We start from the raw sequence: 23,788 nt of genomic DNA on the forward strand, positions 1-23,788 counted from the left end.
ATGTAAGATAAAAAGAATGGAAAAACAACCATCGTACGTGCAAAGTGATTTTTTTTTAAGCTGAGCGAGATATTTTCATTTGTCGAGCCATACGATCTCTTAAAGCAATCCATCAAATTTAAAAAGGCCAACAAGACACAATTCCTGTCCTGGCCTAGAAGTAACATCGCGGAAGCTTCCTTTTGTATTCCAAACCCTGTTGATTGGAAAGGTCAGCCCATTCCCAAATGTTTCGGTAGGGTTAAATAATACCTAGCTATGCACCAATATGCACAGTTGAAGGTTGACCAATGAGTAGGGATATGGTTATAAATTACTTCAGTGATATGTGACACTTTGAAGAACTATCCTTAGCTTTAAGAGTTTTAGAAACTCGTGTCTTCTAATTTCTGTGTTACAAACAATACCGGAAATACCGTTGTTCAAAAAATATCCAAAATTGTCTTTCGTTCTCTATAGTGATCTTTCCAACAATCAATTACATCACGTTCTTCAACGCTTCTTTAACGGAGTAGGAAACGTTCGTTACTTGTAAGTAGCAGGGTTTTTTCAGCTAAAGCTCTTTTATTGTTGTTTATGTGAAGTGTACCTGGACTGGCTTTTTCATATTGCATTTAATAACGATAATTAATTATTAACAGTTTTTATATAGGGCAACTTACAATAAAATCTTGCCGCGCTGTACTTACCCTGGTCATTGGTAACTTGTCACACCTACACACCAAACTGTGCACAATTCAAACAATCTCTCCTGGGGCACCACAGGGCAGCACAGCCACGTGTCCCCTGGGGGACTTCCCATAGGGTGCAGCCACAAACCGGCGCACCCAACTATATTTACAAGTCACCTCGTAAGTGCCCATTTAAACACATGGGTGAAGAGATATAGAAATAAAGTGCCTCACCCAAGGACACAACGCAATGATCTGGCCAGGGCTCGAACCTGTAATCCTTAGATCATAAGTCCACTGCCTTAACCACTTGACCACAACGCAATCCTTAACAGGAGTGGTTACAATTGATTACGGTGTTTTATACATATATATATATATATATATACTTATGCACATATATATACATATATGAATATATATACAAATATACATATATATTTATATATATGTATATATATACATATATATATGTAGATACATATATATACATATATGCATATACATATATACATATAAACAAATATACATATGTATATAAATATGTTTCCAAAACATCTCTTGCAGGTCACTTTCTGGAAACAACATTCGACAACTGCCGGCCGATCTCTTTAGTAATATCACAATCAGTTCTTGCATGTAAATAATTTTAATAACTCCATAAAGTACTATGTTACTTTATTTTTATGAAAATATCACCAAGTAGTCAAACAATGAACAGTTCATGCAGATATATGTCCTACTTTAAAGAGAGCTTAAAATGACATAGGCCTAGTCCTGCTTCTCGGGTGTATAGTAACCATAATACACATTATACAGCTTTCCTCTTAACCTACGAACATCCTACGCACCTTTCATTGAAATTAGTAATACAACATTAAAGAAAGGTGGCATTTTCTACATTTTCCACTGCCATTGTCAACAGTGTGCCAATTTAATGAATAAATATCAAGACATTTTAACGTAAATCATCAGATGAATATATTTTTTTAAACTTTTATACTCATTCATCATGATTGACGCATATCCTCATTGATCTCTCATTTTTTCATTTAAATTAAAACCAAATCAGATCACACAAAGTCAAATCCTAATCCTTGAATTTATCAGTCGTTTTCTCTACACACGTTTTTTGGTCTCTTTACTTGTTATTTTATCTTATTCTGCAGAGACCTTTCAAACAACAGTTTAACGGAAATACCGTTCGGGCTGTTTAATTCTAGCCATACGAAACACAGCGCGCAGATCCTACTATTGCAACGGAATAACCTCACTCTTGTTCGACATGGATTCTTCGATGGATTTAGTAGACTAGGACATATGTGAGTAACATACTTGATTGTTTGTAGACTGGCCAGGTTTATGTTTTCGGCTTATATTATCCATGACATAATAGCATCATTTCATCCATCAATCTGTTTAACACTTGTATTCTTCTTTCGGTTTAAGATTTCTCAATAACAACGAAATCAGTGAGGTGGAGGAAAATGCTTTTGCAGATATGCCTATTAAAAACATGTAAGTCAGAACTTGGTCTTATTAATTAATCCATTTCAACATGTTTTTTGTTCCTTGTTTTCTCTTCGCTTCATGAGATCATGGATGAATGACATTTAAAAACTTTTATTTTATTTCAAAGCTACCTCTTTAACAACAAAATGACAAAACTCCAGAACTGTTCTTTCACGAAGAGGAAATTCAACTCAACTCTGTGAGTATCAGTCGAACTAGTCATTGGTTGTTTTTCTTGTTGGCAGCAGTGGCGTGCGGAGAAATGTGAATGTGTTGGTTAAGTGGGTGTAGAGGGCCGGTTCAGGGAGTCATATTCAACATTCCGCGACTGAGCCAAGGAGGGGAATGAACCTTAATAGAAGGGCATGTTACGGCTAAAGTTGTAACCGACTTTCATATAGAGGTAATAATTAAACCTATAGAGTATCTCTGAACGACAGGCTGTGTTTTTAAGTACGTGCATCGTACCAGGTTGGAAAATAATGGGAGTAATTTGTTTTGAGGCATTTGAGACATTTCCCCAAACTGACTATGGGAGGGGATGGTCACATCTACTAACCTATCTAGCAGTACATATTGTAAATAAATAGAATGCACATTTTTTAAGTTGATATTTCATTGCTTATTTCTTCTTTGCATCCGAATAATCCGAATATTTTGTAACCATGAAAATTTGTTTAATATTGTTAACTCTGCGTCATTTCTCTTTCTGTGTCCATCAAAGACATCTTTACAAAAACCGTCTTGAATACATCTCAACGAATGCTCTCGAATGTATGCCTGGTCATATGAAACTGTAAGAAACTGGTGTTTTTTGGTATCCATTAAAACATTGAACTTTTTGTACACTGTTTCTAAGCCGTTGTTAATTTACACAATATTAGAGACACATTGTCCAAACCATTTCATATCCTTACATTTTGAGCACCCTTGGTCCTTAGCCTGTAAATAGGAATGTATGTTCTGTGGATTCATGTTTGTTTTGTTACACTTATTAAAGTTATGTGCAATGTCCTCGTTTCTTTTGAAGGATGGTTTGATTTTCCAATACCGATCAAAAATAAATCAGTATAATATCAATATATGAATACACAAATGTGGTGTTTTATACCACGACATACAAGAATTCCACGGTAATACTTATGGCAATATATGAGTCCAAAATTGTCAATACATCAGTTGGTCACTTCAAGATTCAACACGAACAGATAATAACTCACAGTAAATATGTTTTCATCATTATTATTCCTAACAGACTGCTTAGCTGTGGTTACCTAAAGTCTCTGCCAATGTCAAACAGAAGTATCACCAGGTATTGTAAAAACAAAGTAAAAATACGAAACAAATTCAAATTAATGAAAAAATGGTATTTCTGTTAATCTCCAAATGATATCACTCAACAACGTAAATACGAATAGACAGACGTGTTCTCACGAATCTGAGATAAATAAACTGCAACTACACTTTCCGTTTATATATTGTTTCATGAAAGTCGCTGAGTGGGAGCAAGAAATACCTGAAAATGCTATATCTTTGTAAACGCTTAATGTAGTTGTTGGTGTATAAAATACAATATCAGCTAAAACAAACATAGCAGCGTAAACAAAGGTTTCGTTAACATTTAAGCAGATTTTTTATCAACTGTTCATTCATCCAAATCACTAATAAGAAAATAAAATCGGCAAATGTTTTCTTGTTTTTTGTTCTTCAAAGTGAATGCGTTACCAGCAGTTTTGTCCCTAAACTAATTTTTAGGGTATTTAAATATATCTTCTATGAGGTCCTACGACACCAAGGCTTCAATTGTACTTTGAACTCTCTGAGAGCTATATGTCGACCTTGTCCCCCTGGTAGCTATGGCAACGTAAGTGGTCAATGTACTCCTTGCCCGGCAGGTGAGTATTAATCTTAACGAACTACTTTAGTATACCAGCATTGTTTACATGCTTTCAGGGGTGGGAGGGTGTTGGAATTATAATCTCCCCGACTGATTAGTCTATGGATCCTTTTTATGGAATCAGCAAAGACGAGTGGCGGATTTAATAAGGATAGGTATAGTCTGGGGCCGCTGAAACAAATTTACAAGTGGGTGGTATTTTGGTCCTCCGCCAGTACAAAATCGACGTTTCATGGTCAAATGCTGCAAACAGCGTCTGATTTCAAATTCAAATGAGATCTATAATTATTTAGATCAACAACGTCCACGAACACAAGATAACTTGATGTCGAGTATCGGAGCATATCAAAATATTGCACTATAATATGTCATACATTAAGCCGCATTTGGAATTGTTAGATTGATTATATTTATAAATAGCCGTCTTTGATCCTATAGGTGGTTTTTACCAAGATGATATTGGAACCAATTCGTGTCTTCACTGTCATAACGGTAGCTTCGTTAAAAATGGAAATGGCTCGTCAGCAACGCAGTGCATATTGTGTCCCGAAGGAACTAAACAAAGTACTTTCGCTGGATACCGAGCCTGTCTCTGCAAAGAGAACTACACTCGCTTACATCGATTCGAGAAATGCTCAGTATGTCTAGAAGAAGGATTGAATTGTTCTCAAGATTACAAGGCTCTTTTATATGGTTATTATTGGAATTGGACTTTTCCCAATGCAAATTTAATGGAATATTCTAATTTTGTACTGAATCTACAAACTGAAAATGTACATTATGATCAATCCACCGTTGCATATAAGCAATTGATTCCCAGAGTATTTGCTTGTTCAAGACCTGAAAATTGTGTGAATAATAACAGTCATGAAGTTGATGGAATAGCTGGTTCGTGTACGGTGGGTTACAGAGGATGGCTCTGTAGTAAGTGTGTGAAGGGATATTATTCTGTCTTAGGATTTTGCCTTCCGTGTCCACATATTGTGTGGGTTTGTTTTGAAATCAGTATGACTGTTTGTATTTTCATCATATTCCTAGTGTTTGTGATTGTGAAAAGCAAGAAGCAGAATCGTTCAGAAGAAGGAAGAACCATAGCTGACATTGTATCATCTAGAGTCAAAATTATTGTAGGTTTTTACCAGGTTATTGGTGAGCTATTCGAGGCATTTCACAGTGTCAGTTGGGCTGGAGCGTTACATTATGTCGGAGAATGGATAACGGTACTTGAATTTAACATATTGAGGTTGATTGTGAAACCACATTGCTTACACGAGAAGCTTTCATTGGATCCTAAGCTCCAATTTAAAATTGCTCTCTTGTTTCCCCTTGTCATTATTTTGTTTGCGTTTGCTTGTCAACTCATTTTTAGAGTCTATTTTAAATACAGAAAACGCTACGATGCGCTTGATCTGAAACTTAAGCTTGCCGAAACGAGATCTGGCCTATCAACGTATGTCCTGTTAATTATGTTTGTGACATATCCATCAACGTGTGACGTCATATTCAGTTTGTACCCTGGTGCCTGTGATACATTTTCGATTTACAAAGGAAATGATATTTCAATCACTCTGCTTCGCGCTGATTATGACATTGTCTGTAGTGATCTCCTCTATTATCAGATATTTGCTTTTCTTGCCACTCTTTTCTATGTTATATCTTTTCCTGTATTGCTCTTACTTTTCTTGAGTAAATATATCAAAAGACAGCCTGACAAAAAGCATGTCACAGAACCAGACACAAACCTACTCAACACTGAAGTCAGCTTAATGAGCGAGCCTATCACATTGAACAGTAGTGAGAGTAACGAAGAAACTCATGCCATTCCCGTCTGGCTGAACTTTCTCTGTGAGAATTTCAAGCCCGGGTTTTGGTTTTGGGAAATTCTGGAACTTGCCAGAAAGGTTACGCAGACAATGTTGATAACATTACTAGGATGGGATGATCCACTGACCAAGTTAATTACCATCGGTGTATCTGTGTTGTTTCTCACACTCCACGTTAAGTTTTCACCAATGAAGAACCCTTTTGAAGAACGATTACAGGTGAGTTTTGTCCATAATATTAAGCGATGTACTTGTTACAACGGTTATTTAAGCTATTTAAACCAGAAAGCATTGAGAGTGTTCAAATGTTTCCTCGGTGGATTGGATTGATATGATTGCCAGAGCGTAATATACTTATACTCATGAATGAAAACCGTGGTTCGCAAATATATACATCGTGTTTTTCCTGTTGGCTAAAAACATCTTTTCACTGCAGTAATGTTATGTTACAATTGTTATAGCAGCTGCAACTCACTTTAAATGCATGTGATAAGTTTTCAAATTTAGCATTGCTCCCGGAACTCCCATGTTATTGTCTAGCAATGTAGGATGCGCCATTTACGTTGGCGATAGTTGGTTAAAGAGGTAATCGTTAAGTCTAAGTTGGAACTACCCTCAGTTGACTTACCATGACCACTTTTGAGTGATCACGTGACCGCTTCTGTTGTAACGGGTTCAACCATCTCTGATTATTAGGTATAGCATGAGACTGCAAAGTCTAAAGATCGCGTTAAGTACTCTTCTAATAAAAAAGGCTTCTTGGTTATCAAAAGCAATTAATAGAATACAAATGGTAGCAATTGCGCATATATAAAGTCACTGCGTTGCTTTTATATCTACTTATTTCCTGCTTTCAGCTCTTTTCCCTCGCTGTGATTTTTGTGAACGTTCTTTTCGCTGCTGTTCCTATGTCCAGTGACTACGGGAATTACATATCAATTGGTATTATTACTTTAGACGCCGCCATTATAGTTATTGTCTCAGGTAAGGCTGCTCCCAGTTTAAAGTCGAAACTAATATTCTTGATCTTTGGTTAGAAAATTTACGGTATCAACAAACTTGGTATCGTATGTTTTTTTCTTAAGTAATGCAAAGCACATTATTAACAGTAATTAACTTTGTGTACAGTTCAGATTTAAACATGGCTGTTACTTAACGGTGGAAAACCATCACTTGTTTCATAGCTTTAAATTAATAACGTAGTTATTATAAAGTACACTTATAAATAGCAAACCTTGAACGAATATCCATAAGCATTAAGTTCTAGACTCCATTAAACTTGTTTCCTCCTTAAAGTGTAAGATGGAGAAACTATTAGTGAAGTTAATCTACAAACTAACAGTTGACATTATTTATTATAGAGGACCCACTTTAAATTACAGTCTTTTAGATTGAAAAATGCCAATCACGAAAGTTTTATTTGCATGATGTAACATTAAGAGTGTAGTAAAAATAGTTTATTTTAAGTGCTTCTTTTGAAAAAAACTTCGTGCCATTTAACAAATGTAAATGTATCGGGTTTTGGTGGTCACGACCGTGTAATATTATATGTTATTGTTGCATGTGACCTGATTAACAAGGGCAAAATCAGCTCAACTTGAAGACTAGTGAAAAAAGAGTGTTATCTTGGGTACTCAAACAGCCCTCACTGAAATTATTGATCATAAAATACTGATCGCAGTTTCATCATGTTTGGAATCGAAAATTTATCACACGGGCGAACGTTGTATTATCGTCTTTGATGAAAATTTCCCAGAGATGGTAAAGATGTTAACTTTGTTTCCTGTCAATTTTGACAGCTCTGCAAGTTGCTTAAAATTGATGACTTTTCAAGTTTATTTGTATATTCTCTAGAAAGAGGACTGTTCCGTTATTTCTCTCATTTGAATTACAGGTGGGGCAATACTTCCCGCGTACCGTTACATCAAAAGACGGTGTCAAAGAAACTACATCGATTACCTTTCCATGTAATTATGAATTGGTGTCACATCTATACATCTTAAGTGTCGGCCCTGTATGCGATATAATTTTTTCTTCATTTAAAGTCTCGGAATATTGACCTGCCGAAAGAGTTTGTGATTTTTACTGCGAGTCAAAATATTTAACAGGATCGGAAGTGTATGAGCTATTTTTAAATAGATAACCGTGTATATTTTTAAGACTCTTTTTAACCAGTAATAGAGTAATAAAGGATATTATATGATATTAGTACTTTAAATATTTTCTTTTAACACTTCATTTGGAATATTGACTTGATTAAGGAGTTTGTGATTTTGATTGTAAGTAAACATATCTTACAGAATCTGAACCCTATGAGCTATTTTTAACAGTTATCTGTGTATATTTTTAATTCTCCTCCTAAACCTAGATTATTTTATAGAATAATAAGGGACATTATGAGAGCACTATTTTTTCTAAAAACACTTCATTGTCACGAGTAAAGAATTTACGCCCTTTGCTTTACTTGACCATCAGTCACACGCATATTATAAATACACATCTTATCAGTTTAACAATAACGAAGGCATAAGTCAATGAAGTCACTGAATCAGAGAGACGTGAGTTAGATGACGAGGTCATATATAAATTGAAACTGAAATCAACTACTTGCGTCACTCGAGTTAACTTCTTAGCGCCCATAAGTCGGCAATTATTGCGCTGAATTAACACGCAACCTAATGAACCACACATTTCACTATTACATGGATAAACCCCACGGCAGCAAATATGAAACATAAAATAGTGAACAGTGCTGATCAACTTGTCTTGTTTCTTGTTGTTGAACTCATTTACATTAATCAGTTAATATTTTGACAGTAGTTACTACTTGTTTATGGTGACACTGGGGTTCCATTGTTGTCACTTTTTTTTCTGGTTTTGAAACTTATTGAACTCATTTTTCTACAAAAGTGAAAACGAAGAATGCTGTACATGAATAGCTGTTCACTGTATATATATATTTAATTGCTCATCTCGATAAATTACATTACGAATATGAAGCAAACTGGTCTCAGAATTATGTGTTCTGGAATATTACATGCTGTTGGTTCATCATCTGAATAGCTCGGCTGTGAAGGATGTTTAATGAACAACCAATGTATGAGTGTCTTTGTTAAGAATCGTTAATGAACTGCGATCGCTACATCACGGTATTTACATTTGCATGTTTTTCGTGGTCAGCCATTGTATTGTAAAAATTAAGTATGACGCAATAAATTATACGCTTCGCTTCAAAATCACTTCTTATCCTAATGATGATAGACCTAGTTATTATTAGTTTGTATCGTTTTCCTTGTAATTACATATTTTTTGCAACCCGCTGTATCATATAGCAAACAGAAATACAAACAAACAGTTCAATTCTTTGAAGCTTAAATATGTAACATTATATTGTGTGATTATATACTGTACTAAGCTGAAGGATTATCCAGAAGATTGAAAAACTAGAAAGAAATACAAGCTTGCTCTGACTTGCAGTAGAGTATAACATCCATTAACCACATGACAGTGTCTTCATGTTTAACATGTAATACCATATAGTGTTTGTATTTTTAGCTTATGTATATGATAAAAAACAGTTAAAGTTAGTTTTCCTCGTTTTAAAGAATAGTATAGTAGATATTTAATTAAGTGTTTTTTAATTATCCTGTGTTATGATCAACTATTGAATTAATCACCACTATACCCAGTTTTCTGTAATTCATTTTTGTTTATCGTACATACACACAATTTCACTGAACAGACTTATGGTGACCGTCCTTTTTTAAACTGAACTTACTATTCGGTCAATTTCCAACATCCTTAACTCTAATTCAGACTTATGCAAATTTTCTTCTTGTAGTAAAATTCTATGTTGCGGTTGTTTGGTGACATCGTGGTGGATTGCCTTCATATAATTAATAAATAATGAGGGGGTTGCAATTCAGTAATGACGCAAAACGACTAGCTTTTAAGAAAATATCAGCCTAAAATCGAGTCGGCTTATAATTGCGATAAACTGTTATTACTGTATGTAATTCAATACACAGTTTAACCTTAACGGCTGCTTATACACAAACAATGAATTAACAAAACCGATCTTAATTGCCTTCGTTACCTATCATAAACTTAACAATAAAAAATGAAATATTTAAAACAGTTAATGAAAGAAGGGTTTTGCAAAAGTGGAGATCCATGATATTACAGGAATAATAGATATGTAGCACATACGTTAACTTATCTTATCTTATTTGATGAGAACCATATTGAAGAATAATATATAAGTATTTTTAGATGACTAAATTACAACAATATATTAAGCAGTTAAAAATAAATGTATTATAATTGTTATTAAATTCTGAGATATGCATTCATTCACCAATTTAACGACACTAAGTATCCATTGCAATGATTTATAAATAACATACTTACGTGGAATGAAATTTCAGTACACTCCATACAATTATTGATACGGTCGTTTACTAACCAAATCGTGATGCTTGTTTGAGGAGAACGTTTCACCCTACACACCTACTTGCTTACACATTAGTTTAAAGTAGTTTCTGTTTCGATTCGACCAAAATAAGTCAGTACTACAGCTGAGTATACGCAAGTGATAAACTTGATTTTTGATATGCAACTTTAGTTTATTGACTAAAAGTGTGGGTATCTTTCCTTTTTTTCCGTCAATGATAGTACAGGAAAAGAATAATTCAAGAGTTTGTCACCTTAATAGTAGATTTATAATTATGCAGTTAAGTAATGTATTTAATAAATACAAGAGAACATGACAGTGTTTTGAAGTTTCCTTCAATTGGTATTTCGAATGAACATATCTGACCTTAAACGCAATCACTCACGGAAGGATCATTGACACCAATGACAACACAGTTCCGAACCTAAATCCTTGACTATCGTATTTTAAAAAGATATTACCATGTTCAACATGTTGATGAAACAGCAGTGCAAAAATAATTGTACTATGTGATCTGCAAAGTGGATGAACTAAATGCATGCAAATGAAAGGACTACTCTCAAGTACATGGCTTTCAATGAGTTCCTCGTCATCTGATTCATCAAGCACATTCTTCAAAATGACTAGTCACATCTGACAACTTTCAACGTATTTTGAATTTATAGTTGTTTTGAGCTACATTAATATATCAATGCAAGGTCTGACACGACTTTGTATCGGTAACATATTATTACTGCTAACATGTCACATCCAGAAAGTGTAAAAAATGTAATCAGTGGCATTTTGCCACAACGAAATAACCCACTGAACCTAATCATATGTACAATAACTTCACAGATAAGAAACTTGACATGAAGTGTCTTGCTCAAAGTTACAAGTTAATGGTTTGCTATGACTCGAACCTGCAACACATAGATCTCCAAATTGTCACTTTCTGTAGAATTGGACCTTTGATAGATCGTGGCGGATTACGTTAAAAGGCACTGTTATATCGCAAATAAATTACTTAGCTACTTTACCATTAAGTTTTTCAACTTAAGAACAGCATTTCTTGTTTTGTTCATGAACTGGTTATAGTAATGTAGGTATCAGCAGAACCTACGTTGCTCTTGTCATCAATGGTATACCATGGTTTTGTTTAGATGCTGATTCGTACCTGCAATAGAGGAGGTGTATAAATGAGGAAATAATTTTAACTATGCGGGTGGAGAGAGGCAATTGAGATATGGCATCTTGGCCAAGGACACAACGTAATGAGCTAGGCTGGTATCGAACCAGCAACCCTTGGATCGCGAGTCCGATGACTTAACCAATTGTCCACCACGCTCTCTGTTTAAGTAATATCACCGAGGAGAAGATGACTCGTTAGATAAAAGAATCTCAAATGAACAAAAAGTATTGTATGCATGTGATTTTCTAAGAAACAACAGAATGCCATTTTTCATCGTTGTTTAAAACGAAAAAAAGAATAGATTAAAGGTTCTTGGAAGTATTGCTAACTCAACATTCAGGATATATTTAGGAATCAAACTATATAAAATTACAATGATTTTAATACGCACACAAGTTGGGCCAAAAATATGTCTTACTTGAACCTCTTAAAACATTTCTACTGGTTCTTTGGTGGAAAGATCGCTTTCAAAGTTCATCGGACCAGCAATCAAACAGAAGGATTCCTCTTAGATCGCGATTGACAAAAAAAGAGGCAGAACAATGTGCACTATTTAACATACTATGTTTTTAAATGGATATCAGTGATACTGTCAATGACATGGAATGTAAATGGTAAAGATCGATATGTAAGCAATGTTCGGTGTAACTTTGTTTGAAAGGTAGAAAGATATTGTAATCGAACTTGCGTAGTATTTTAACTTTTCAAATTTATTTGTTGCTCCGTATTAACTGTTTCAAGCTAAAAGTAATGTTGTAATTCTATGCCGGGAATTCCCTGTCATCCTCCTAAGTTGTTTACTATGACGTTAGCCATCGTACACATGGCCCTAGTGCAAAGAGTTAAGCTTTCCGGTCTCCGGAAGACTGGTGAACGCAACTCAGAGGCGGTGTTCTTTGAAGTAGTACATTCTCGTGCGCCTAAACTTAAGGCAATGTTCAGGCTAGTATAAAAGGAGCTGAGGGTAACGCGCAGCTTGGCGCTCTTTGACAAAATAGCATACAAGACGATATATAAGTTGACGTACGGTATGTTGTATCATTTTCTCTCAACCAAGTTGGTATGTTTCTAATACCACGTCATCGTGTCTAACTGTTCGTATCTATTGTTAAGTGCTCAGATTTTGTTTAATACATTTGTGAGTCGTATGAATTGTTAACAAACTGCGCTATTGCACGGAGGGAGATTACGCCTAGTTACTCAGGAGGTAACGTTAATGACCGATTGTTATTGTTTACATTATTTAGTAGCGCTATAAACTACGTCAAACTGTAGGTACGTTCGTAAAGGATCGGTGTTCTGCTGTGAATGAGTGAATTAGTCTTAAGTCAGCTCTCAGAAAGATACATTACTCTCTTAAAATGTTAGACTGAAGAATTCAGTCTTCTTTGAGACTAAAATTTTTTTCAGTGTTATACACTGAGTTTAGACTGAGAAACACTCTACTTAGACTGTATTATCAGTTACACCGTTCAGTCGCTGTTTTGGACTGACTTTATTAACCAATCAGCTAATCACATGTGGCATGTCATCTAACCATTTTCAGTCTCTGTATTCCACTGAAAAATGTATCCAATCAGAGAACAGAAATGCGCCTACGTCATCCGAAAACTTGCAAATACGCCGCACAAAAATAAGTGTGACAACGAGCGCTACAACTTGTGTACATATATACTACTATATTCTTCGCTTAGCCAGGTACTCGCTGTACTGTACGTACGCACGCCGTACACACAGCTAGGCATGAACGAGACAGACGACCGTATGTCTAAGCTAGAGTAAAGGTTATAAATTAGCAATGGCTGAGTCTTTAAGAACTTTTCTTACAAATAAAGGTTTCCACGAAGAAGTGATAACAGTGTCCGAGGGTATGTATGTATGTTTTTTGTTGTTTTCCAATTAATACAGAATAAAAGCTTGGCAGTTCGTAACGTTAGTTATTCTAGGCTTGTGCGCGAGGTAGGCCTAGCTAGGCTGTACTATAGCAAATAGGGCCTAGGCTGTTGTTATAATTGGTGGGGCCTATTAACACGATCGTCGGGCGAATAAGCACGCCGGTCCTGCATATGTACCCGATCGTCGGGCAAATCAGCCCGCCTGTCCTGCGTATGTACCCGATCGTCGGGCAAATCAGCCCGCCTGTCCTGCATATACATCCCGATCGTCGGGCGAATAAGCACGCTTGTCCTGCAGTATGTACTCGATCGTCCCAAAATGAATCTAGGCTAGCCTAGGTTAACCTCATAACAAATACTTGGACATAATAATGCTCAAGAAATTGCAAAACACAGTACTATTATGCATAGATTGTAAGCACCCTTAATTATTTGAAAAGTGTAGTGACTGCTACAGCCGTTACAGCATGAAGCTATCACGGTACCAGATCGTTGGGCAAATTAGCCCGCCTGTCCTGCATATGAACCCAATCGTCGGGCGAATAAGCACGCTTGTCAGGACTACAATATGTACTCGATCGTCCCAAATGAATCTAGGCTAGGTTAACCTCATAACAAATACTTGAACATAATAATGCTCAAGAAATTGCAAAACACAGTACTATTATGCATAGCCTAGATTGTAAGCACCCTTAATTTTTTGAAAAAATGTAGTGACTTCTACAGCCATTACAGCATGAAGCTAACACGATTCTGTTAAACCATTACCATTGTATTTAAATCATGTGGAAACTGGAAAAGAATTGGTATGCTTTTGTTATTTTATTAAACATATAGTGGGCCATCAGTCTTTATTATAAGATTTTACAGTAATATTACCATTCACTAATGTTATGAAATCAGTATCATATTCCTTGTTCACTGGTTTTCTATGCTGATGTAATGGAATCAGGAGATGTCATGAACAATTTATCCTTAAAAAGAGAAATTTCTGAAAACAACTAACAACAAACCTTGCTTGGTAACCATGTACCTGCCAAAATCAACATGATAACCCATAAATGTTAGGTTGAATTTGAATCCACCTTCACATAACACATCTCACCCGCCATGAATGACATATTGCTGCCTATCGTGAATTGATATATCTCCTTTGTACAATGCCAGTCATGTTCTTGTTTCTCCATTCTCTCCTAAATATTATTCTAGTCTAGTCTCTCTACCTCTCAACATATCTTTTTTTAAGAATGTTTTGATTTATACCATATTGCTTGTCCTTTATCACATTTATTTTTATCTTCACCAAACAGGAGGGCACAGATATTGAGAGTGCAGCACAGGGCAGACAAGGACAATATTGACAGCCTTTCATCCTATCTCTCGGACCAGAATTGAACCCCAAACAATTCTTCATTGTGGCAGATAAACTGGCCATTCCAGCTGGGACAGAGGCGTAGAACATACATTTAACATAGACTATGCTCCCCCTCTACAACACTAGTTTTGTGAGTTCCATGCTTCCATGGTGTATGGAATTTTGCAACCAACAGAAGTGAAGTCTCTCGTCCGTATCCATGCCACATCTATAAGGGCAGCCAGCATGGAGTTACTTCAAGGAGTGAATGTTACTTTTTTATTGCTCTGTAGTCCGGAACCACGTGTGTCAGCATGGAGTAGCTTTAAAAGGGTGTGAAGACTCGCGCAAAAAGAACGTCTAATGCCGGTAATCTGACCTAGTTTCGAATGAGGTGTAACAGAAGTGTTAGACACTGCCATCGATCCCAGAAAATACAAACACAGCTTGCTACCGTCGGTAATTAGACACCAGTGTACAGTCAGTACATACAGCTACGGTCAATACCCACATTACAGTGTATAAACGATACAGCGATGAACATCTCAGGTCCAGCTAAAGATATCAAGGTATCACGTTTCATTACTGTCTGTCTTTTTTAGCGACACGAACAAACATCACTTGCAAGCAACAGAAAGTTAACTTTTTCAGATGGCTGCATGCTGTTTGGGACAAATCTTCAATGCCTTTAAGGAGTAACTAACACATACCCTAAAACGTTAAATTGATTACCCGGAGTTTACAAACAGTTTTATATGAGTAGGGAGGGCTCCAGAAATAAATATTTAATTGATTTTTGGTTTTTAAAAATGTTTCTTAATGATACTGATCTAATTATGAATGTAATTAAACAAACACCTAGTTGCCAAAAAAACTTTGTTGTATGATTTTTCGAGCATGTTATTTTAATGTTTACTTTAATGTTCCTACATTTCACTGCACTCACTATGTTGAAGGTTTATTTAATTAAGCAATTAATTAAGCTAATATTATTTATTGTGCACAATATTCCATAATTTGTTCCATGAAAAGCAAGTAACCTGATTATTATAAAGTCAGTAACTGTAGAAAATTCCATTTGAGAATATCCTTTCCTCATTATTCCCCCCCCCCCCATTTTTTTAAAATTTTAGTGATGTAATGAGTCAAAACTGTTTTCAATTTTTTAGTCGACTCTCGAGTGAAATTTCTTTTTCAGCTACAGGTAGAGGCCGACATTAAAGGATTCACGTGAGATAATTTATAAAACTTTAAAATTTGATTGAAATCCCAATCAAAATCACTATATATGATTTCTATCAGAAAGTTAAGAAATAATTGAGGGTTGTATAATAGTCACATGTACTGTTTTTGCATACAAATTTGCTTTATATGAATGCCATATCATGAAATCGTGAATGCAGTATATAATAGTTCATGTTTATCTAATAGCCATTATGAAGTTTGTGCCATTCTGTCAACTGCTTGCTTGTAACATTTTGTTTTGTGTGTGCTGGATAATGACTTTCAGCAATCGCCAATCTATATCATTGAAACACAAAGTATTAAATGTTCACCGCACTGATATATAGTTTGACCATTCCTAATATTTTATAAATAACCTGCTGAAAATTTGTCATATGTTTTCCCCATTTTGAAATCATTCTAAGAAAATTGTTGCTACTATACATTAATGATTCACAACTGGAAAAAAGGCAATGTACCAGATCCATTGTACTATCGTCGTGTTTCCATCATATCCCTTTTGTAAAGGCAGGATCATATAGTATATCCTTTACAGTGGAAAATTTAAAGTTCAGTGAGATCGGGAGATGGGATCAGCTGGGTATATAACCACTCAATTTACAGCTGTGTTGTCAATGAATTCCAGGGTATTACCACCTGGTGGTGACATACAAAGAATTTAAAGTGCTTTCTGTTACAGTGGTGTTGCCAGACATTTGAATCTTGGTTGGTGATATGTCTATTTGTGAATTCCTTCTCGGGGGAGGGGTTCCCCAGGCCACCCATTGGCGACACCACTGATCTGTTCTCAGCTCACCTAATCCTTTCCAAAAAAATTAAAGAACATTTTAGATCCAGGCCCAATTCAAGCAGAAATTTGACAGATTAATATTGAACTGTAAATATGTCACTGTTATGTAAAGTATCTTTATAATTTGAACGTTTGTTGCAAAGATAACATGTATTGTTGAACATCCCTCAGAATATTGTAGTTTTGATTTCTGTTTTTTTTTAATATATTAAAAATTATATAAGAATATATAAGTGGGTTAGTGGGAATAAAATTACTGTTCGGTGGATATTGACAATTATATTTCTTGATGGAATACCATTTTTAATGTACTTTGTGTGTGACTGTCACAATGATTTTCTGGTCTTTATAGCCTAACATGATTGGATGTGAAGGTGAAGTCACTCCATGAAGTAGCACCTTTCAGTAAATTCCCCTGCATTAACAGATCATTGAATGTTGTCTTGATGACCTTAACTGCATCTTTATTGAAGAATTCCAGCACTTAGCCAACACGGAGGATCTATAGAAAAGCTTGTTCAATCCAGAATTTGCAATTTATAAAATTGACAGTATAGCTGTGATGTGTAATAATTCAGTCTAAAGGACCGACTGTTCAGTCTGATATCAGTCTTATAGACTGAAAGTATTCAATCTTATTAAGACTGGTGCTGCAATAAATCAGTCTAAACTGCTGACTGTTCAGTCTAAAGTGGTTTGATTTTCAGTCTATTAGACTGAAGAGTATTTAGTCTAATTAAGACTGACCTTCAGTCTTTACATTTCAGACTGGAATTCAGTCTAAGTAGTCTGATCCCTTATCCCATCCATCATTAGACTGAAATTTCAGTCGATTAGACTGAAATTTCAGTCTCTCATTTTAAGAGAGTACAGTCGTTTATTCCATCAATTGTTTCTTAGTGTATCTACATCGATTCACGGCGTTGCCGACACCGTTCAGTTAACTCTGTTTACTTAAATCTGATATCATATTTGTACGCTGCATTGGGCGTCGCGTTGTACGTTGCGCTTTGCGTTGTACCTTGCACCTTGTACCTTATGAACTTTGTATGTTAAGAAGGTTTGCATAAAGGGTACCACTGTGCCACGGTCAAGTGCAATATCTCCATTGCCATATTTTTGTTGAGACTCGTTTCGCAACCCCAGATTTATAGATTCAACCCACCCCTACCCCACCTCCTCGACAGGAAGTGACGTTACAATATTAATGTGATCATTTTATCGGCAAGGAAACATTAACATACCAATTAAACATATTACAATATTAATCATATTTTCAAATACGCTTACCATACACGGATATAAAGACGACACAACAGTACGTGGCAAAAATGGATAGGAGCAAAATTAAAATAAATAGACAGAGAAACAACTTTTAGAGTATCAAGCAACACACTGTTCCTTTTCAATTCAATATTCGATTCATCATATGTTGTGTGGTCTGGCTGAACTGGACTGGAAACTTATGTTAAAGAAAATAAAGGAATCAATTGAAATATAGCCAAAAGTTTGCCTTCCAAGCATACTCCATAATACTTTTGTTTGCCTACAAACCTGAATCGCCAATTTTAACAGATTTCATGAAATGGCAATAAATAAATTAAGTTAATAGTGGTCTATTGCTCTGTTGATCACAGTCGAGTGAAATGGTGATATGCTTAAGCACGCAAATTCTGGGTTATCTCAATTTACACAAATTATTGCATCTTTGCACATGAAACAAAAAAATACTGGATTAAAGAGATTGAGAAATATCGTACAAATTGGTAAAAACAGCCTGACAGTTGTTTCTCATGCACAGTGAATTTATAAAATCTGACACGAATTCTTCATGTTCTATCTATCTCTCGATCTCATTTTCTATCTATCTACATATAAATCCGTCTATCCATATATCTGTCTATCCATATATCTGTCTATCCATATATCTGTCTATCCGTCTCTCCGTCTATCTATATTACTTTCAACGCAAATGTCATGGTTTGCTCTAACATTTAAGTTTTGATCGTTTTAATTTACATAAGCAACTATCTGGTTTCAATATTTGAGGAAGCGAAATTCACAAGCAAATTCAAAAGAAAGCGAAACTCTCGGTCTTGCCTTCATCATTAAAGTTAATTAACCGTTATATGTAACGACAACCTAACTGTTGTATTCCTCCCTTTCCGAACGTTGTCGATAAAGATGTACTTACATGCAGTCAGTTTAATTTTGTTGGCTTCGTACCAGAAGTGTGCCTTTTCGTTCGTTGATGTGGATGACGCTAATACTCACTGATTAACGGTTTTGTCTTTAAAAATACTGATTAATATTGATGAAGATTCAACTTTTTGTTACTGGTCGTTAGGTGAGTTAAAATGTTACAAAATTCAATTAAATTTAAAAAGTCAATTATCATTTATCAATCGTCTTCGTGCTGGTATGAAAATGTCAACAGATAGTTGGATCCGATAGTGATTCCTCACCTTGTTATTGTTATCATAGGTCGTTTGTAGATAGTGCTAACGAAAGATTGAATAGTGGAACGGGAAGTAAATATGAAAAAAATGTAATAGTTCTTAAAGCAGCATTTTGCGTCCTTTTCTATGATTTTTCCCAACTCCACTGACTCCACTATGCCATAACGACACACATAACTAGCTTATCTTATTAAATCTTACTTCAAATGGTGGCATAAAAGTCGAAAAATTTTACAACTTTCAACTTTGTTTTTCTCCAAGATATGTTCCGTTGGGATATAAATAAACCTCGCCCATGATATGAATATTTAAACACTACACACGTCATTGACCAATACGTAATATAACACCATGCTTGATTTGTGTACAGTCTATATGGTAGTTGTACCAGGGAGTTCCATAATAACTCTCTGGCTGTACCAACGCAAAGTTTTGAATCTAGTTTTAGCGACGGCTTATAACTAAACCTGCATCTCTGATTGGTTGAATTCAAACTAGTGGGTTAAGGGGAACTGTATGCGGGTAATTTTAAGTGTGGACTTTGCCGTGGACACTTTTCTCATTATCTTAGCTTGCTCTTTTGTGATTGATATATTTAAAAAACTCCATGGACATGTCAAAATTAGAAAACGGCGGCCGAACGCAAAATGCTGCTTTAAGGGTAGGAGTACGATTATTATATGATTAGTGTATCTTGATTTGAAAGACATATTTCTAGTGATGAATTGTACAGCCATCGAAAGATGGAGCAACTATTCCAAGTTATTGTCTAGTAGGTTATCAAAAGTGAAAAAAAAAATCCACATACGTTCATACGAATCTACCGTTACTTAGCTGTATTTGTTGAAATTTGACTAACACAACACGTTATTGATAGAGCAAAAACTGTTTGCAAATTATTTTCCCTTCCGAACAACATTACATTGGATACGATCCTTCAATGCATTGCACTTCTAGATAACCGCCAGACCCCCTCCCCCTAAAACAGTTGCCTCAGCAAAGAACGCTGTGGATACAAATCGATCTAATACATAGTTTAAACATCTTAAGGGAATGACTGTACCATATCTTCCGTTCTATCCACATTGACAAGTTACGTCGTGTTATATTTTCTGGCTATATATTGTAAAAGAAACTGATTCAATGAAGTATTGATTCTTTATACTAGTATCCACTAGCGGTTAAAGGTAGACTTATCTGCACAGTGAATATATCATCGAAGAGATTAAACTGAATCCAAATGTCGTACCTACTTTAAAGATTATCACAATTGTGCTACAAAACAATGTCATTATTTGAACTCACCAAAAGGTTGATACACCCAACATTATAGTATTGGCCGTGGCTATTCTTACAACTAGTTGTAAAAATTATTTATAAACTATTCTTACGACATCGGCGAATTCATGCGAATTCAAAGTAAATGAAGCAACTGCGTATGTAGTAGTGGTAACCCTAACCCTAACTCTAACCCTCAATCAAACCCTAACCCTAATCATAGCCCTAACCGGAAATTATTGTTTCTCCTGGTCGTAAAAATAGTACTCCTAGTCGTAAATATAGCCACGTTATAGCAACTGCGCATGCGCAATGGGGAAATAGTGTTACGACTAGTCGTAAGAATAGCCACTTTGTATAGTATTGAACCACATTAAAACTAAAGGAAACGTCGGGAGGTGAAATACTTTAGCTTACAATATTCACAACATGGTGATTTTTAGCAAAGAACTACAAACAGTCTTACTTGTTTCTATGAACTTATTCACGCGTATGTTTATTAACAGTGCCCCCTACATCTGAGCCTTTTATTTCGTGATAACGACCATCTTAGTGAACCAAATAAAATAAGTAGTATTCAGCCTCATTCAAACCTCATTAACACTAAATGGAAAGTCTGGAAGTGAACTACCTTAGTTTATAATATTCATAACATGGTGATTTTCAGCTAAGAACTACACAACAATCTAGCTTGCTTCTATGAACTTCTTCACACGTAATGATTATTGACAGTGCCACCTACGTTTGAGCCTTTTATTTCGTGATAACGAACATCTGAGTGAACCAACTGAAAGTAAAAGCACAACTAGCTAACTCTTTCAATAAGTCAGTTTCATATTAAATGACATTTATATACAGAACAACGTGTTATTTGTTGTACATGGTTCAGTTGCAAGTGATATTGTTTCCTGGTTGTATGTGATAGCACGTGGCAAAATGTGGTTCTGGCTCCTGGTAATGTCATTTTGCTATGTTCATGGAACGACAACGACAATTGATGACGCCCTGCAGTATAATCAACTAGATGTAAGAAAAGAAAGGAGTAAGTTATTCAATGTCCACTCTATAATCATAAATAGGTTAGTACAGATATTTTTGAAACGCCAGTTTTGGTTTGTTATGTTTCAAAAAATACATTTGATTATATACATTAGTGTCTACACCAGAAAATGGCGTAAGCGTACGAATAAAAACTAAGAAAAAAAGTTTAAAAAGTATAAACTTGAGAGAACTAATTCAGTTATTTTGTTCTTTATTTTGCACGCTTCATGACACTATCGAACAAGACATAATGTTGTAGATATGTTGATAGGACAGCTCATTATATAAGCTCATCGTATAATACTGATACATCGTGGTCCAATGATTATCATCTTTACATGAAAATTCCCCAACCAGTGTCTACTCTGAAATGAATGTACTTTTATCTTCTTTATTAACTGAGCTAACTATTCATGAAAATGGTAACAGTTATCTTGTTCCAGAAAGCCAGATTCACAGTAGTTTTCGAACTTTCCTGCACAACTTACATACTTTGCAGGGAAACATTTCCTGTTTGTTTTAATGTTTTTTTGTTCTACAGGACTAACCGCTTGCGGTACTAATCATACGTGTGACTGTCATCAAACGAAGAAGACATTTTACCTCGTTGATTGTTCGTTGAGACATTTGAGTGTAATACCAACGTTACCTCACAATGCCACGGAAATGTAAGATTACAAACGATTATGCACGGGCCCTAATTTTTACTATGAATTACATACACATCTAGAGTAATATTTTGTAACAAATATTACAAAGTCTATTTTCCGACAATCTACATGAAGTTTAACTCATCTGCTTTAGTCTTGGTTATATTTATAAAGAGACGTGTCGGTCAGCCACTTGCGTAGGTATTCAAAGGGCCAAAGCAATACAAATGTAGACATCAGATGGTAAATTCTGAGGCATATTTAGACTGCGTAACGTCTGTAAAGCTTTTAACTTTGTTGTAATGCGTTTAACGTCAGATTGTGGTAGTAAATACTATCATAAAATAAATCCATTACTGAATTATGTAAGTGTCTGAACCTTCATGAGAGGAACAGAGGCAAATCGAGGAATATGTACGGTAGTGAAGCAATACCGCCGACTACAGTGTAGGGTGGGAGAATGGGAATTCGTTGGGAATTAACAATTGGTTTTGTAATATTTTTCATTACTGACAGAAATATATCGCGTAACAAACTCACTGGCGTACCACCTGGAACGTTCCAATGGACAGTCAACCTGACATCTATGTACGCAATCACAAAGTGAACCACGTATTACATTTCTTAATATTATTTTACATTTTTACCAATACAATCATATTAAATATGGGGGAGATAAAATATGCTTGAAAGGTGTAAGAATACAAATTCGAAATATGATACGTTTTCCCTTATCCCGAAGCAATATCCCTTGCAGTACATGAGTTCAATGTTGGTCTGCCTATGTTACAAAATATTTGCGTGTTGGGGATGACGAAGTATGGTAGGGACATGAAACATTGACTCAAAATATAACCCATGGATATGTTTCCTGTAAACCTTTCAGAAGTTTCATAAAGAACCATATAGAAACGATTCCAAGTGGATTATTCTCAAGTCTGAAGAATATTGAAAACGTGTAAGTTTTTCAGCTTTTAAAAGTCAAAATAAAAGTTTAAGAAACGATCAAACAGGTCTGGGGAAACATTCTCGATAAAAGAAGAGCTTTGGCTGCTCCTGGAATCAAGTTTCTGTTTCTATCAACACTCTGTTGTAACTTATCTGTTTATCTATTGTTCCTTTTTAAATGTTAACAATACTATATTTAAGTAATAAGGTGTCGAAACATATTAGATACACCGTCTGAAAATGTATTCTCCTCTCTGGCCTAACTAATTTTCTCCGCCCTTTATCTTCATGACATCACGTTCGATTTGGCCGAGGTCAATCTGCACCGTGTATTAACCCTAAGATATGACCTCGCGGTGTCACGTTAGTCCATTGGGGTTCCCAGTACTGTACTGTGCCATAATACATGCAAAGATTACGTACGGGGATAAATATTAATAAAGCATTGATATAGCGCCATAACTAAAACGACATTCTATGGCGCTTTAAAAGGGAAAAAAATAAAACATACAAATAAACCAAAACAGCAACAAGACAGAAAAGAGAAAGATAGGATTACTTAAAAGCCTCATTAAAAAGAACTGTCTTCAGAGCTTTTTGT

The 23,788-nt window shown here is 35.4% G+C and overlaps 2 protein-coding genes across 7 annotated transcripts in view; both read left to right on the top strand.

Annotated features, from left to right (window-relative positions):
• Positions 1 to 10,672, top strand: part of LOC139982902 (uncharacterized) — a 53,821-nt gene extending 43,149 nt beyond the window's left edge. The window contains exons 20-30 of the mRNA XM_071996067.1: positions 460 to 531; positions 1,239 to 1,310; positions 1,841 to 1,993; positions 2,121 to 2,189; positions 2,311 to 2,382; positions 2,908 to 2,979; positions 3,439 to 3,495; positions 3,897 to 4,078; positions 4,519 to 6,122; positions 6,761 to 6,887; positions 7,798 to 10,672. Of these exons, the coding sequence (XP_071852168.1) occupies positions 460 to 531; positions 1,239 to 1,310; positions 1,841 to 1,993; positions 2,121 to 2,189; positions 2,311 to 2,382; positions 2,908 to 2,979; positions 3,439 to 3,495; positions 3,897 to 4,078; positions 4,519 to 6,122; positions 6,761 to 6,887; positions 7,798 to 7,874 (2,557 nt within the window). The 3' untranslated portion in view covers positions 7,875 to 10,672. The remainder of the gene's footprint in view (positions 1 to 459; positions 532 to 1,238; positions 1,311 to 1,840; positions 1,994 to 2,120; positions 2,190 to 2,310; positions 2,383 to 2,907; positions 2,980 to 3,438; positions 3,496 to 3,896; positions 4,079 to 4,518; positions 6,123 to 6,760; positions 6,888 to 7,797) is intronic.
• The window catches only part of LOC139982900 (uncharacterized), a 100,483-nt gene that overhangs the window by 14,806 nt on the left and 61,889 nt on the right, over positions 1 to 23,788 (top strand). Inside the window, exons 1-5 of one of the 6 annotated variants that reach the window (XM_071996062.1) lie at positions 18,801 to 19,158; positions 21,474 to 21,590; positions 22,131 to 22,257; positions 22,756 to 22,827; positions 23,126 to 23,197. In XM_071996062.1, the coding sequence (XP_071852163.1) occupies positions 21,485 to 21,590; positions 22,131 to 22,257; positions 22,756 to 22,827; positions 23,126 to 23,197 (377 nt within the window). In that variant the 5' untranslated portion in view covers positions 18,801 to 19,158; positions 21,474 to 21,484. Of the gene's footprint in view, positions 1 to 18,798; positions 19,159 to 21,473; positions 21,591 to 22,130; positions 22,258 to 22,755; positions 22,828 to 23,125; positions 23,198 to 23,788 lie in introns of those variants that run through there. The other 5 variants (XM_071996064.1, XM_071996060.1, XM_071996057.1 and 2 more) reach the window with 5 other exon arrangements.

Source organism: Apostichopus japonicus, chromosome 16 (assembly GCF_037975245.1).
Source record: "Apostichopus japonicus isolate 1M-3 chromosome 16, ASM3797524v1, whole genome shotgun sequence".
Lineage (NCBI taxonomy): Eukaryota > Metazoa > Echinodermata > Holothuroidea > Aspidochirotida > Stichopodidae > Apostichopus > Apostichopus japonicus.